Source organism: Acomys russatus, chromosome 17, assembly GCF_903995435.1.
Source record: "Acomys russatus chromosome 17, mAcoRus1.1, whole genome shotgun sequence".
In the NCBI taxonomy this organism is placed as follows: Eukaryota; Metazoa; Chordata; class Mammalia; order Rodentia; family Muridae; genus Acomys; species Acomys russatus.
The window spans coordinates 61,114,484-61,131,691 of NC_067153.1; the positions used below are offsets into that span (position 1 = coordinate 61,114,484).

The 17,208-nt window shown below is 44.9% G+C and overlaps 1 protein-coding gene across 1 annotated transcript in view; it reads left to right on the top strand.

Moving 5' to 3' along the window:
* Window positions 1-17,208, top strand: part of Spats2 (spermatogenesis associated serine rich 2) — a 71,706-nt gene that overhangs the window by 32,580 nt on the left and 21,918 nt on the right. Inside the window, 6 exon segments of the mRNA XM_051160326.1 lie at window positions 1,868-1,947; window positions 4,268-4,376; window positions 5,601-5,650; window positions 10,742-10,816; window positions 10,818-11,001; window positions 13,316-13,495. Coding sequence (XP_051016283.1) covers window positions 1,868-1,947; window positions 4,268-4,376; window positions 5,601-5,650; window positions 10,742-10,816; window positions 10,818-11,001; window positions 13,316-13,495 — 678 coding nt within the window.

Genomic DNA, 17,208 nt, shown 5'->3' on the forward strand with positions numbered 1-17,208 from the left:
GACAGAACCTGAGAAGCACTTTAACCTTCCCCCAGGACTGTAACGCTGGTGTAGAGGCAGAGGCCCAGCCAAGGGTGGAACGCGATAGAGGTGCTGGTCTGCCAAGTGCACGTCAGCACCAGCATCTCACGCACAGATGCGCGCGTGAATGCACACACGTGTGCTGTGGCAATTTACTGATTATATATAGCCACAGTCTATTAAAAAAGCTTGAGAAGAGCCGGGCATGGTGGCGCACGCCTTTAATCCCAGCACTCAGGAGGCAGAGGCAGGTGGATCTCTGTGAGTTCGAGGCCAGCCTGGTCTACAAAGGGAGTCCAGGATGGCCAAGGCTACACAGAGAAGCCCTGTCTCGAAAAAACAAAACAAAACAAACAAAAACAAAAAAGCTTGAGAAAAATGAACAGCTCGCAGGAGGTTTGGTTTTCTCTGCCTTGCTTATTTGAGAACACTTTCATGTGCTGGACACGCACTTGGATATAGTGTTGGTAGCACAGACCTAGATATGTTGCAGCGTCACACATCAAATCTGGGAACATGAGTCAGAATTCAGAATGCATTCTGAATTCACAGTCTAGCCAGACGGTGGTGGCACACGCCTGTAATCCCAATACAAGGCAGGTGGATCTCTGTGAGTTCTAGGCCAGCCTGGTCTACAAAGTGAGTCCAGAGCAGCCAGGGCTACTAGAGAAACCCTGTGTTGGAAAACAAAACAAACAAACAAACAAAAAAAACAAAATAAAAAACTCGAATTCGCGGTCTAAGAGTATGTACAGTCGGGGCTGGAGAGATGGCTCAGAGGTTAAGAGCACTGACTGCTCTTCCAGAGGTCCTGAGTTCAATTCCCAGCACCCACATGGTGGCTCACAACCATCTATAATGAGATCTGGCGCCCTCTTCAGGCCTGCAGGTGTATGTACAGGAAGACAGATGACTCCTATTTGTCATAAGCAGAGAAGCTCTGTCTCTGCTCACAGCTATGACATTGTGGGGTAGTGTATAAATTAAGGTAGGATAATTAAGAAAGAGGTTAAGCGGGGCTGGAGAGATGGCTCAGAGGTTAAAGGCACTGACTGCTCCTCCAGAGGTCTTGAGTTCAATTCCCAGCAATCGCTCACAGCCATCTATAATGTGATTTGATGCCCTCTTCTGGCCTGCGGGTGTATATGCAGGCAGGGCACTATATATGTAATAAATAAATAAATCTCTTTAAAAAAGAAAGAGATTAAAGATTATAGAATACTTTTAATGTAGTTGGCATATTGCTAGTTTCTTTAACATATAACAGTTAAGAGCACTTGCTGTTCTCAAAAAGTGCCTAGGTTTGGTTCCAGTACCTACATGGTGGCTCACAACCGTCCAAGACTCCATCCAGTTCTGGGCCATCTGCCCTTCTGGCCTCTGCAGGTACCAGGCACACGTGGAGTATGTACGTACATACATACATACATACATACATACAAACAACACTCACGTGCATAAAAATACTTTCTTTTCTTTTTCTTTCTTTCTTTTTTTTTTTTGAGACAAGGTTTTCCTATGGAGCTCTGGCTATCCTGGAAATCACCGTACAGACCAGGCTGGCTTTGAGCTCACAGAGATCCACCTTCCACCTGCCTCCGCTTCCTAAGTACTAGAATTAAAGGTGTATGGTTAAAAAGAATTAATTAATTAAAAAAATAAATTTTTATTTTATGACCAACTCAAAATATAAATATGTATATGAGCTATCTATGTAATGGAATTTTCCAAGTAGTAACTATATTCTTAGTAGTTACATGAGGAAAAAAGTAGCTAGACTTGTTCTAGATGAATAAAATACATAGATTATATCAGATTAAATATATTTTTCTTTATATTCTTTCAGATTCATCAGGATTCATTTTTGATTTGCAGTCCAATACTGTACTGGCCCAGGGAGGAACGTTTGAGAACATGAAGGAGAAGGTAAGACAATGGCTATGGGTAACGGTTCGAATACCGTAAGAAAATGTATTATTGTAAGTACTAGCTGTCATATTATGGAAATGAACACAGGCCGCGTGCCTTTAATTCCGGCGCCCCGGCAGATGCAGGTGGATCTCTGTAAAACCAGCCGTCTGGTCTACAGAGCAAGTTCCAGGCCAGCCAGGGCTACAGAGTGAGACCTGACTCAAGAAAAGGAAGAAAGAAAGGAGAAAATGAAATCCTAGGGACAAAGCAGAATGTTACTGTGTAATGGAAGGATGGCTATCACCAAGGCTGTGAAGAACCAGTTTATTAAAATGTGCAAAAAATGGTTTTCTTTGGACATTATATGTTTATTCTAAATTATTTGAAGACATTCAGTATTAATGCTACTACTAATACTTTGCTGTTGTTGTTGTTGTTGTTGTTTTGAGACAGGGTTTCTCTGTGTAGTCCTGGCTGTCTTAAACTCGCTTTGTAGACCAGGCTGGCCTCAAACTCAAAGAGATCCACGTGCCTCTGCCTCCCGAGTACTGAGATTACAGGCGTGCGCCACCACACCTGGCTAACATATAAAATGTATAAAATATAAAATATAAAAGATATTAAAAAAATGCCTCTGGAATAAGTGTAGCGACATTGCATATCTGCCAGGCGCGTTGGCGTATGCCTTTAGTCCTAGCAATCAGATGACAGAGGCAAGCAATATCTATGAGTCTGAGAAGTGAGTTGCAGGCCAGCCTACATAGTGAGGCCCAAACAAAGGTAAGACTGTTGGGAGTATTCATTTTACAGTTTGGCACTATCCATCAAGCTGGGCTAGTCAGAACTCCAATAGTTATGCAGGAGACCTGGTCTTTTTTGTTTGTTTGTTTGTTTTTCGAGACAGGCTTTCTCTGTGTAGCCTTGGCTGTCCTGGACTCACTTTGTAGACCAGGCTGGCCTCGAACTCACAGTGATCCCCCTGCCTCTGCCTCCCGAGTGCTGGGATTTTTTTTCTTTTCTTTTCTCCCCCCCCCCCCCCCCCCGAGTGCTGGGATTAAAGGTGTGTGCCACCACGCCTGGCCCAGGAGACCTGGTGTAGACACTGACTCTCAGGATTCGGCAGCAGAGAATCATAAGATAGGTGCTCCAGAGTAAGAGTTTTATCTCTAGCACTGCAAAGAAACAAAAATGTCTAATTATCCATCAACAGGAAAGTGAATAAATTAGGTGTATTGTACCATAGGACTGCTATGTACAATACATATATGTTAAAATATATGAATAATACATATATGTTAAACTATTTGAGTAACATGTGCTTATCAATATGGAGAAAATGAAGTGTGACAAAAAATTGAAAATAAGCATGCATGATGAATTATATTTATATAATAGAAAATAGTATATTACCTCTGAAGATAAACTTATGTCATTAAAATGCAAATATATTGAAATTAGATCAAATTCTGGGTAGAAATTTCTGGAGATGGAATTTAAGAGATGTTCATTGGGCTTCATCTGCGTTTGTTTTGTTTTATTAAGCTGGGTTATTGCTAGTTGTTCATTACGTTTCATGTGCCCGAAACAGCTTATAAGAATTCAGATGGTCTGTATAAGTTACGTCTGTAGAGCTTTATACTGCGAAATGACACAAAGGGGGAGTGCTTGGAATAGTGCTGTGTGAAGGTCTGAGCTGTTGGGCTGGAGAAACAGCTCAGTAGTAGAGCATCTGCCCTGTGAGCATGAGGACCTGCCTAGGCCTGTGAGCGCAGCACACAGGAGGCAAGGGCAGGACCGCTGGAGCCTCCTGCCTGCCGGGAGACCCTGTCTAACGGGAATAGAGTGCAGACTTAGAGAGCAGAGCAGCCGGTGTCCTCAGGCTTCTGCAGTGTGCATGGGTGCTTACACCAACACATTAAACAAAACAAAACAGGGAGGGAGAGAAGGAGAGACACAGACACAGCGAGTCAGAGAGATGAGAGATGTTGATTGATTGATTGTGTGCAGGTCTGAAGGCAACTTTTGGGAGTCCGTCTTCTCCTCCACCGTAGGCTCTGAAGGCCGCGCTGGGGCCCTCAGGTTACTGTAAATGCTTTTATTTACTGACCATCTCAGTGGTCCCATTTTATTTCTATAAATTTTCTGCCTTTTTGAATTTTGAGGTTAAGTTTTCATGTGGTGTTACCATTCCTGTATTTATCATTCCCAGTGTGATGGTTGTGTGTGCTCTTACTGACAGTAAAGAGTGATAGATAACACTGCTGAAAGTGAGATGACCCTGCTACTCGCCCTGACCTACTCGTGTTGGAATTGTGTGACCTGTTGCCTTTTGCAGATAAACGCAGTGCGTGCAGTAGTTCCCAACAAGAGCAACAATGAAATCATCCTGGTTTTGCAGCACTTTGATAACTGTGTGGACAAAACAGTACAAGCATTCATGGAAGGTAACGCTACCAACTTTCAGAACCTGAGCCGTCATGCACAGTCTCGCGACAGTGAGGCACACTGGGGTGCTCTGTTAATGTAATACTTCTTTCATTAGTAATTAGAAGAGACAAACTAAGAAAACTCTTATTATTAAAAATGTTCTCACCTGGCATTTAAGAAATGAGAGCAAGTGTGATGGCACATTGCTGTAATCCAAGCATTTGAGAGGTGACGGCAGAAGGGGCTGTGACGTGAGGCCAGCCTTGGTTACATAGTGAATGATAGGCCAGTCCCTTACTATATGGTGAGACTCCATCATTAAAAAAAAATATATGCTCAGGCTGGAGAGATGGCTCAGACGTTAAGAGCACTGGCTGCTCTTCCAGAGGCCCTGAGTTCAATTCCCAGTAACCACATGATGGCTCACAGCCATCTATAATGAGATCTGGTGCCCTCTTCTGGCCTGCAGGTTGTACAGGCATACAGAACGCTGTATACATAATAAATAAATCTTCTTTTAAAAATTATGCTCCCCTCCCCAAAGAAAGGAACTCTGCAGCTGATGGGCTAAGGAGCTAAATGGAACTGGACAAGGGAATTTAAGAGACTGATGAAAGGAATGATTTAGTGGCCAGGGGCAGATGACCGAGGACTCAGCATTTATTTGCAAATGCCACTTAGATTTAGTTTGGATCCTAGCAGGCAACTCAAATGCATAAGTTCAGTTTCCTTATGTTTCCGCATGTCCGGTGGAGGACGAGGCGGCCTTGTTCCCTCCTTACACCACAGAGTTAGTAAGGGTCTTTAAGCTTCTCTCCATATAACTTGTTTGAAAAAACTTGACTTGGGGCTGCTTTGCCTTTGAACAGTGGTATCAGGTCAGGGCTCCCTGTTGCATCTTCCTGAGTTTGCAAGTATAGGGCAAACAAGGTTGACTACTATACGGTTTCTCTCTGCCGTCATGTCTTCTTTACACTGTTGGGATTGGGTCTGGTGTGGGATGCAGCTCTTCCCAGATGCCACAGTGAAGGTGATCTAGCCTGCAGGGAGAAGATGGCAGCCTTGGGTAAAGACTCTGTACTCAGATGTGTCTGACCAGAAGCAGATCTCACTAGGCTAGGGTAGCAGACACGTGGCACAGCTGCCTCGGCTCAGCATCCAGCCCTTAGGAAATGCACTGACTCCTTCTTGACCTGTGTGTGGCGGCAGAAGAGGAAACCTCTCTTTGATTTCTTTTTCAGGGAGTGCCAGTGAAGTGCTCAAAGAATGGGTAGTGACAGGCAAGAAAAAGGTAAAGGCCACTGCATGTAAGAGCATGGTATTTATATTGTGTTTTAAGTGGGCTGCAGGGGTTGGCAAGATGGCTGAGCAGGTAAAAGTAGCATAGTGGTCTTCCAGAGGACCTGGGTGAGGTGCCAGCACCCACGTGGTGGCTCCCCGTCTGCAACCCCAGTTCCAAGGGATCTCGACCTCTTTGACCTCCCTAGGCAATAGGTGCATGCATGGTGCATAGACATACGTGAGGACAGGCGTTAGGTGCATGCATGGTGCACAGACATACGTGAGGACAGGCGTTAGGTGCATGCATGGAGCATAGACTTACATGAGGACAGGCGTTAGGTGCATGCATGGTGCACAGACATACGTGAGGACAGGCGTTAGGTGCATGCATGGAGCACAGACATACGTGAGGACAGGCGTTAGGTGCACGCATGGTGCACAGACATACGTGAGGACAGGCGTTAGGTGCATGCATGGAGCATAGACTTACATGAGGACAGGCGTTAGGTGCATGCATGGAGCACAGACATACGTGAGGACAGGCGTTAGGTGCATGCATGGAGCACAGACATACGTGAGGACAGGCGTAGGTGCATGCATGGAGCATAGGACTTACATGAGGACAGGCGTTAGGTGCATGCATGGAGCATAGACTTACATGAGGACAGGCGTTAGGTGCATGCATGGTGCACAGACATACGTGAGGACAGGCGTTAGGTGCATGCATGGTGCACAGACATACGTGAGGACAGGCGTTAGGTGCACGCATGGTGCACAGACATACGTGAGGACAGGCGTTAGGTGCATGCATGGTGCACAGACATACGTGAGGACAGGCGTTAGGTGCATGCATGGAGCACAGACATACGTGAGGACAGGCGTTAGGTGCATGCATGGAGCATAGACTTACATGAGGACAGGCGTTAGGTGCATGCATGGAGCACAGACATACGTGAGGACAGGCGTTAGGTGCATGCATGGAGCACAGACTTACATGAGGACAGGCGTTAGGTGCATGCATGGAGCATAGACTTACATGAGGACAGGCGTTAGGTGCATGCATGGAGCATAGACTTACATGAGGACAGGCGTTAGGTGCATGCATGGTGCACAGACATACGTGAGGACAGGCGTTAGGTGCATGCATGGAGCACAGACATACGTGAGGACAGGCGTTAGGTGCATGCATGGTGCACAGACATACGTGAGGACAGGCGTTAGGTGCATGCATGGAGCATAGACATACGTGAGGACAGGCGTTAGGTGCATGCATGGAGCATAGACTTACATGAGGACAGGCGTTAGGTGCATGCATGGTGCATAGACATACGTGAGGACAGGCGTTAGGTGCATGCATGGAGCATAGACTTACATGAGGACAGGCGTTAGGTGCATGCATGGAGCACAGACATACGTGAGGACAGGCGTTAGGTGCATGCATGGAGCACAGACATACGTGAGGACAGGCGTTAGGTGCATGCATGGAGCATAGACTTACATGAGGACAGGCGTTAGGTGCATGCATGGAGCATAGACTTACATGAGGACAGGCGTTAGGTGCATGCATGGTGCACAGACATACGTGAGGACAGGCGTTAGGTGCACGCATGGTGCACAGACATACGTGAGGACAGGCGTTAGGTGCACGCATGGTGCACAGACATACGTGAGGACAGGCGTTAGGTGCATGCATGGAGCATAGACTACATGAGGACAGGCGTTAGGTGCATGCATGAGCATAGACTTACATGAGGACAGGCGTTAGGTGCATGCATGGAGCACAGACATACGTGAGGACAGGCGTTAGGTGCATGCATGGAGCACAGAGATACGTGAGGACAGGCGTTAGGTGCATGCATGGAGCATAGACATACATGAGGACAGGCGTTAGGTGCATGCATGGTGCACAGACATACGTGAGGACAGGCGTTAGGTGCATGCATGGTGCACAGACATACGTGAGGACAGGCGTTAGGTGCATGCATGGTGCACAGACATACGTGAGGACAGGCGTTAGGTGCATGCATGGAGCATAGACTTACATGAGGACAGGCGTTAGGTGCATGCATGGTGCACAGACAAACATTAAGGCAAAGCACTCCACATAATTTTAAAGGGGGCTTTAAAGAGTATTTGACAATACTTAAGAGCTTGTTTGAAAGTTCCAGCAGAGGAACAGAGGGGCGCACACAGCAGTGAGGGCAGAGGGGCGCACCTGTCTAGCCAACCAGATGAGCCAAATCTGCCCTGGTGGTCAGTGGGGTGGCATGTCACGGCCATCTCGCCCATACATCCTATAATATTCTAAAGAAAAGGGGCTTGCATGTCTTCTGACTACCATCTCAGAGATGCAGTTTTTGACATCAAGAGCTGCTGTTTCTGAGCATTACACAGCATGCTCTCTGTGGTTGAAGGCAGAAACCAGTTATGTTTGCTGAGCAGTTGCTGGGAGTGCTCTAGCCAAGAGTGGACGCAAGCCAGCTGTCAGAGACAGCCCAGTGCCCTGGGGAAGGTGACCACAGGATTTGTTCCCTAGATTAGCTAAAACAGTTTAGATTTTCAGTCAGCAGCCTTGGTGGTCTCCAGGCGTCCTGAGTTCTCACTTATGGCCACCTGGCAGCTTTTGCTTCTGTAAGAACTTTACATCTGAACAGGCGGCGGTGGCGCACGCCTGTAATCCCAGCACTGGGGAGGCAGAGGCAGGCGGATCTCTGTGAATTCGAGGCCAGCCTGGTCTACAAAGTGAGTCCAGGACAGGCAGGGCTACTCAGAGAAACCCTGTCTCAAAAAACAAACAAATAAAAAACCTCAAAATCAAAACAGATATCACATGTGTGTTAGTGCCGCGGTGCGGAGTTGAGCTTTGGGCAGCTGGTTACCTTCTACCCTGGATTGCAGGTATTAGATTCAAGTTGCCAGGCTTGTGTGACCAGAGCCTTTAACACTGGGACGTCTTGCCAGCTCTGAAAAGATTTCTTGACCAAGCCAGGTTTGGCTTTATTTTTTTATTTACTTTTTTTTTTTTTTTTTTTTTTGAGACAGGGTTTCTCTGTGTAGCCTTGGCTATCCTGGACTCACTTTGTAGACCACGCTGGCCTCGAACTCACAGCGATCCACCTGCCTCTGCCTCCTGAGTGCTGGGATTAAAGGCGTGTGCCACCGTGCCTGGCATTTTTTCTTTTTGGTTGCTTGGTTTGGTTTTGGTTTTTTTTTTTTTTTTTTTTTTTTTTTTTTTTTTTGATTTGTTTATTTATTTTTGGTTTTCTGAGACAGGGTTTCTCTGTGTAACCTTGGCTGTCCTGGACTCACTTTGTAGACCACGCTGGCCTCGAACTCACAGTGATCCGCCTGCCTCTGCCTCCCAAGTGCTGGGATTAAAGGCGTGTGCCACAACGCCTGGCTGGTTTGTTTTGTTTTGTTTTGTTTTTTTTTTTTTGAGACGGGGGTGTCTCTGAGTAGCCCTGACTGTCCTGCAACAAGTTTGGTTTATTAACTTTTGAGAATTTTTTCCCCAGAGGCATGTAATACCATACTCAGGTTCTCGTCATGCTTTCTATGCCGGCTGCACTTCGTGTTTAACTGTTTCGCTGATTGAACTCACCATACATGGCTGCAAGTGTTCAAGGAAACACCAGTGCCTTCATTTACTGACCTCAGAATATAAAAAAACACATGATATACACATAGTTGAAAAGGTATATATGTATATGTACAAATATATATATATATATGTATATATGTGTATATATATATATGAGATAGCATACAATTTTCTTAAAATCTGGAGAAAGAAAAATAGATTTAGCTTGGCAATCTCCAGTGCTCAGCCGCTGGCGCTAAGAGTCAGGGTTAGCCTAATAAGAAGGGATTATGCTACTAATAATGTGCCCTGGATGGTAGGGTCAACACATGGCTGCTCACCTGGGAGAAAGCAGGGTAAAAGAGAGGAGACTGAAGGCGGCTCAGGAGTCACCCTGCTGTCAGGCCATCGACGAGAAGGGCATGAGAGGGTTGAGAACCGACTGGGTTTATCTGCTCAGCCTCAGGAGCAAAAGAGTTAGGTACTGCTAGTGGAGCTGCCTGCTGCTAAAACAAAGGCGGACTTTTTTTTTTTTTTATCCACATGGTTCAAATTTCAAAGGTATAAATGTTAGTGCCCAGTACCCTAAACAACTTTATCCCATCTCTTCTCTGGCCACTGGGTGCCCCCAGTTACTTATTTAGTTTTTCGGTTTTTTGTTTAGTTTTGTTTTTGGCATTGGGCTCAAACCTAGGGCTACAGCACAAAGCTTTCATTAATTTCTTATGTAGCTTCCAAGACACTTTAGTATCTAAACAATTACGAATATATATTTTCTTCTTTGCACATTCCGTATAATAGATCCTGGAATGTGTAAGTCTACTTCTGATCTACATTTGCATGGTTTCTAGTCTTTATTAATATTAATATAACAGTGCTACAATGAATAATCTTTATACATTTGCTAGTCCTGGCAAGGATAAATTGCTTGCTAGTATTAGAATTGCTGGTTGAAAGGTTTGTGCATTTGTAAGTTTCAAAAGCATTACTAGATTCGCACTCACGCTAGTGTTTATGAAGATGCCCGCTGTTTCCAAAGCGGTCAAAGCGATCTGCTGAGTGGAACCAGTGACCTTTTGTGTTTACACTCTTTGACCTTTGCTATTCTAGTAGGTGAAAAACTGTATAGCAGTTCAGGTTTCATTATTTGTCAATTATTGGACTGAGGTTATGATTCGTTCAGTTATTTATAGATTATATTTTTTTCTGTTGGTTATTGTGATTGTTTAGAGCTCTGTTTATATTTCACTTTAAATACATAATTAGACTTTTTTTACTTCTTATTTTGCTTAAGATAGGTTTTGCTATAAAAAATATTTTGTTTATTTTGAGTTCGTTCAGGATACAGCTTTGCATGGTAACATGTTTTTGTCATTGGTCCAACATAAACAAAATTATCTTCACTTCCTAGAGAAATGTGTGCAGAATTGGTAACACTGTTCTTCCTGCAGCTGGGGTTGGTTGCACTGGAGAGCCTGCTCTTTGTTCTTTTTTCTTTTTTCAAATCTTTGATAACCTTAGAACAAAAAGAAGAAAAGCAAACCCAAACCTGCATTAGAAGCAGGTACCAGTGCCCCAGACTTCAGGAAGTCGGTACCCCACTCAGGAGGACCAGCCTGCATCTTCAGAGAAAGGTGGCGTTAATGGTTACCATGTTAATGGTGCCATCAACGATGCTGAGTCTGTGGACTCGCTCAGTGAAGGTTTGGAGACACTTTCAATAGACGCCAGAGAACTGGAAGACCCTGAGTTTGCCACACCAGATACACTGGATAGAACTGGTGAGTATAGTAAGAGACTTGGGGAAAGTTGAGTCACTCAGAAAGTACTGAGGGGGGGGGGGGAAGGCGGGTCTCCTGGGTAAGACACTTATCATTACATTAAGTATAATTGATCTTTTACCTTATAGTTGTTGTTATCTATTGTATGGAAGAGTTCATGTTTAATAACTTACCAAAGACCTTAAAATATAGAATTCCTATTTCTTTGTCTCAAATTTTTCTCTTAGAGTTTGTGGTGCCAACACTTCTGACATTGAGTAACAGAAGGGAGCCTTAGTAGTTGGACATAGGAGAGCGACTTTTTAAAGGTCTTTCTTACACACACACACACACACACACACACACACACACACACACACACACACAGTTTCTCTGTATAGCTCTGGCTGTCTTGGACTCACTCTGTAGACCAGGCTGATCTTGAGCTCACAGAGATCCACCTGCCTCCTCCTCCTGAGTGCTAGGATTAAAGCTGTGTGCCACCACACCGGGCTCTAAAGATTTTTTAAGATCTGATAGAATTCTTAAAGAAAACAATGATGGTAACACATGAGGAGTGTCAGTCAGACATCAGTCTCTGGCACTGGTCCTGTCTAAGGATGGTGCTGTAGAGCACAGTGTGGGATGAATCATTTGCGCGGTCTTCAATATAGAAAGAAAAAAGGCAGAAATATTTTAAGAATATGTAATAATAAACTGTAATCATAGCTTTACTGGTAACTAGATTTTTGTGGGTCTTTTTTAAACTTTTGTTTTGTTTTGTTTTTTTGTTTTTCTTAGACAGGGTTTCTCTGTGTAGCCCAGCCTGTCTCAGACTTACTTTGTAGACCAGGCTGCCTTTGAACTCACAGAGAGACACCTGGCTCTGCCTTCCAAGTGCTGAGATTAAAGGTGTGCACCACCACCCGGCAAAGATTATTTTTATAGTCCTGTATTTGTTTTCTTTATTAAAATTGGTTTTTTAGATTGATTTATTTTATATGTATAGGTATTTTGCTTGTGTGTATATCTGTGCACCATATGTGTGCCTGATGCCCAGTGAATCCAGAAGAGGGTACAGGAGTTACAGGTGGTTGTGAGCTGCCATAGACTTGCTGGGAACGGACTCTGAGCTTCTGAAAGAGCAGCCAGTGTTCTTAGCCGTGCAGCCGTCTCTGCAGCCTCTCTACATTTCTCCTCAAATAAAGAGCTACGGTTAGTTAATAGTTAGAAATCTATGTGTTTTGTGTATTTCTTTGTTAACAATTTTGCTAAGAGCTGAGGAGAAACTGAGAATGTTTCTCTTTTAAAAACAACTTATTTGGGCCTGGCATGGTAGCTCATGCCTTTAATCCCAGCACTCAGGAGGCAGAGGCAGGCGGACACTGAGTTCGAGGCCAGCCTGGTCTACAAAGAGAGTTATAGGATAGCCAGGGCTATTACACAGAGAAGCCCTGTGTCGAAAAATAAAAACAAAAACTTATTTGGAAGCTCGGCATAATGGTGCATACTTTCAGCCCTGGCACTTCAGAGGCATAGGCAGATCTCTGTGAGTTGGAGGCCAACCTGGTCTACATAGGGAATTCCAGGACAGCCAAGGCTATGTAGACAGACCTTCCCCCCATCCCCACCTCCCCGCCCAAGAAAAAACAAAAAGAAAAATTAACTTATTTTTGAGGTGGGGCGGGATTGAAGGGTCTTTGGTTAAGGGTCTTGCGTAGGACCAGGTTTGATCCCCACACGCATGCTGTGGCTCACAGCCATCTATACCCCAAGTACCAGGGATCTGACACTCTCTTCTAGTCTTCGAGGGCACTGCTTGCATATGCAGGTAAAAAACGCATATACACAAAATAATAAAGGAAATAAACATAATATTTTAAAAATTTAAAAATTACTTCTTACTAATCTTGTTCCCTGTGCTTTAGTATTCATGGTATTATAAATGTAATGTTGATGTAAGAATTTTACTCTGCTTTTTAGCTGTTCTTTTATTGGTTAATTTACATATTGTTTTTTTAAAAGATGCAAAGGGAAAAAAAAAAACTGACTGCAAACAAACCAAACCAAAGATAACCACTAGATTCCAGTGTACTGCATATGCACTTTCTTTTCATTTTCCAATTCTGCCCTTTCTCTGCTCTGAAGCTTTTAAATCTTTTTCCCCCTCTGAGACATTTAAAACTTTTTTCTTCATTGCAGCTTGTGGAAGCTAGCAGTCTTTTTAACAGGCGTGGTTTTGTCTGACTTTTTGCCTGCTTTCTCTCTGTACTGAGGCTGGCTCAGGTAGCTCGTCCGCACTGTGCTGTAACCCCCTGTTCTGTTTCCCGGACAGGAACTGTGCTGGAGAATGGCATCTCTGACTTTGAGCCCAAATCGCTGACTGCGCACTCTATCCCGAATGTCCAGCAGTCCCGGAGTGCTGCCAAATCTCTCTCAAGAGCCACTGCAGGAATGCACGTTTCAAATCTGGGAATGGAGAACGTTCCACTCTCTTCCACCAATAAAAAGCTAGGTAAATGCAAGACTCAGTTGGGAGAGGAAAAAACAGCTGATGAAAGAGACAGAGTCCACCGATGAGCTGGCTGCGGCTCCCAAAGGGGAGTTCCAGGACACCCGGTGACTGTCTCTTCTCGGTGCTGCAACCCTGCCTGCTACTGTGGTTGCCTGTGCTGCAGGATGGCCTAGCTGACCTAACTGTCCCTGTGTGTCACTGTAGCTGCCCGTGCTGTTTTCCTCGTGTCTGTTGAGTCAATAGGTGACCCCTCTCTGTCTGACAGGACAGTTGAAAGGACATTTTCACTGCTCTGCAGCTTCGTGCTCTTCCTGAAGTCCGACAATCTAAGGTCTTCTCCAGAGCATGTTCTCTGAATTATGTGGTATCACTTGGTGGTAGCTCTTTACTTTTAAAATACCTGACTATCGCCGTGTGTGGTGCATGCCTTTAATCCCAACACTCGGGAGGCAGAGGCAGGTGGGTCTCTGTAAGTTCAAGGCCAGCCTAGTCTCTGCGTGACTTCCAGGACAGTCAGGACTACACAGAGAAAACCTGTCTTGAAAAACAAAACAAAACAAATTGGCTGCCATAATCATTTTGGCTTGGAGTTGCAGTGCTTAGAACATGGCTGGGATCCTATCACTCAGGAGCCTGAGGAAGGAAGAACACAGCTCCCGGGCTAGCCTGGGCTACGGCAGATGACCTCATCTCTACAAGAACAGATAAATGTACTTAGTACGAACTAGTAATAACTGTATGTGTGTTAAGCAAGTGTGTATGTATGTGCGAGTATGTGTGAGTGTGTGTGTGTGTGTTTGAGGCAGAGTCTCACTGTGTAGTCTGGCTGTCCTGGAATTCCCTGCATACACCAGGCTGGTCTCAAATTCACAGACACTCACCTACCTCTGCCCCCGAGAGCTGGGATCAAAGATGCTCGTCTCCACACCAGCATCTTTTTGTCCCTTAGACGTTATAGTGATGCTTTAAATGAACAGCCTGTGTTAAACAGAGATGCTCCCCTCCGTGCTTCATGTAGCTAAGCGTGGTGGTCTGCTCAAGTGAGCAGCGAGATAGAAACATAGAGGTCCATCATAAGCTGTAACTATTTATTAAATCATTTATAATTATATATTCACATATTTCGTGTGTGTATGTGTGTACATGTGTGTCTCTGTATCTGTATCAAATTCGAATGAGGAGGATTTAATATTGAACAGTTAAACTGGGGCCATTGGCATAGCCTTTACTCCAGAGGCTGAGGCATGGGGGTCACTTAATTGAAGACTTTATGGTTGGCCTGGGCAGTATACTAATAGTCCACAAAAAAATCGATGGAATTGAAACTGTGGGGGCTGTAGAGACAAGCATGAGGACCTGAGTTTGGAGTCTCGTGGCCACGTGGGTTAGCCGGATGAAGCACGGAAAGCCCTGTGCTGTGGAGACAGAAGGGGCTCTGGGCACAGGCCGGCCAGCCTACCTAGTTGGTGAGCCTCAGGTCCCAGTGAGGGAATCCTGTCTCAAAAAACAAGGCAGGGAGCAGAGAGCTGACTCAGCAGTTAAGACCAGCCACTTGTTGCAGAGTCTCTGGGTTGGTTCCCAATTCCCACATCAAAGCTCACAACCACCCATTAACTCCAGTTGCAGTGAACCGGATGCTTTCTTCTGACCTGAGGACACTGGCTGGCACAGGCATGCACGCACACGCAGGCAGGCATGCACGCGCACACACAGAGACACACATGCACACACAGACACTCGAACTTAGGTCCTCTGGAGCAGCCAGTGCTCTTAACTGCTGAGCCATCTCTCCAGCCCAAAAGAGTAATTTTTTGTTTTGTTTTGTTTTTTGGTTTTTTGAGACAGGGTTTCTCTGTGTAGCCTTGGCTGTCCTGGACTTGCTTTGTAGACCAGGCTGACCTTGAACTCAGAGATCCACCTGCTTCTGCCTCCCAAGTGCTGGGATTAAAGGCATGAGCCATTGCTGCCTGACTTCCAAAAAAGTAAATCTTTAAAAAACAAAACAAAACAAAAAATTACTTTTTCAGGCTCCAGTCTAACAAACAAAAGTGTGCATCAATCCACATGGTGAGTTACTCCATGAGACCCTGTCATTGTGGAGCATTGAAAATACGATGCCTATTCAAATAGTGTTATTTCTTATCTGTGACTCATCTTATTTGAAATAGTTTCTAAAGTCGCTGCCTTAAGAGTCACTGTCAGGGAGAGATGGCTCAGAGGTTAAGAGCACTGTCTGCTCTTCCAGAGGTCCTGAGTTCAATTCCCAGCAATCACATGGTGGTTCACAGCCATCTACAATGAGATCTGGCGCCCTCTTCTGGCCTGAACGTGTACATGCAGGTAGAACACTATATACATATAATAAATTAATAAATAAATATTTTTTAAAAAGATTTACTACTCTATTTTTTCAAAAATTAAAAATTTTTTCTCCCATATTTTACATGCCATCACAATTTCCCCTTCTTCCTCCCAGTCCCTCACCTTTCCTCTCCCCCCAGCCTACTAATCCGTTCCATTCAGAAAAGAGACCTCTCAGGAATATCAGCCAAACATGACACATTAAGTTGTAATAAGAGTAGGCACCTCCCCTCATATTGAGTCTGGACAAGGCAACCCAATAGGAGGAAAAGGGACCCCAGAGCAGGCGAAAGGGCCAGAGACACCACCACTCCCAGTGTTCGGAGTCCCACAGGAACACCAAGCTGACATCCATCACATGTATGCAGAGGGCCCATGTCAGACCCATACTGCTTTTTAAAAATAGCTTATTTTCATCTCTGAATGTTCAGTTGAAGAATTTTGAAATGTCTTCTGTATTCTTGCTTAGCGTATGTCTGTATTTGTCTCATAGTAGCTGTTTGATATTTCTGCCAAAACATATACTTTGTTATGGTCCTAGGGCTTAATCCTAGTGTGTGCCAGGCAGATAGTGTACCCTGATCTGATAGCCTCAGATTAGGGCTTAATCCCAGTGTGTGCCAGCAAACTGTGCACCCTGACCTGTTAGCCTCAGATTAGGGCTTAATCCCAGTGTGTGCCAGCAAACAGTGCACCCTGACCTGATAGCCTCAGATTAGGGTTTAAGCCCAACGCGTGCCAACCAACAGTGCACCCTGACCTGATAGCCTCAGAGTAATTTTTAAATGTATTTTATGTGTTTGGGTGCTTTGTGTACAGATATGTCTATGTGCCATTTATAGGCCCAGTACCCATGGAGATCAGAAGAAGGCCTAGAGTTACAGACAGGTGTGAGCTGCCATGTGGGTACTGGGAATCAAACCTAGGTCTTCTGGGAGAACAACCAGTGCTCTTAACTCCTGAGCCTTCTCTCCAGCCCAGGCCCTCAGCTTTTGATGTCCTGTCATACATGACTCTGGCACGCACGTCATTTCTGCATCTGTTACTGTTGGTTTTCTCTTCATAGTTGACCATGTTTGTTTTTGAATATACTCTTCTGTTTTCACATGCTTGAAACTGTCCGACAGTCAGCTGGGGCAGCTGAGGGCCTTGGTTCACTTGCCTCTGTTTCTTCAGGGTGAGCGCCGCCTGCTGTCCATTGCTAGGCACCATTGTTTTATGTTTCCTCTGCGGTGTGTGAATGGTTTTAAGGTGAGAGGGCACATCCGGTTCTTGTCACTTTGTTTTCATTATGGTACTCACTCTAAAAAGTAAACGTGAAAATTTGAAAAACAGAGTTTCTTTCGTTGGAA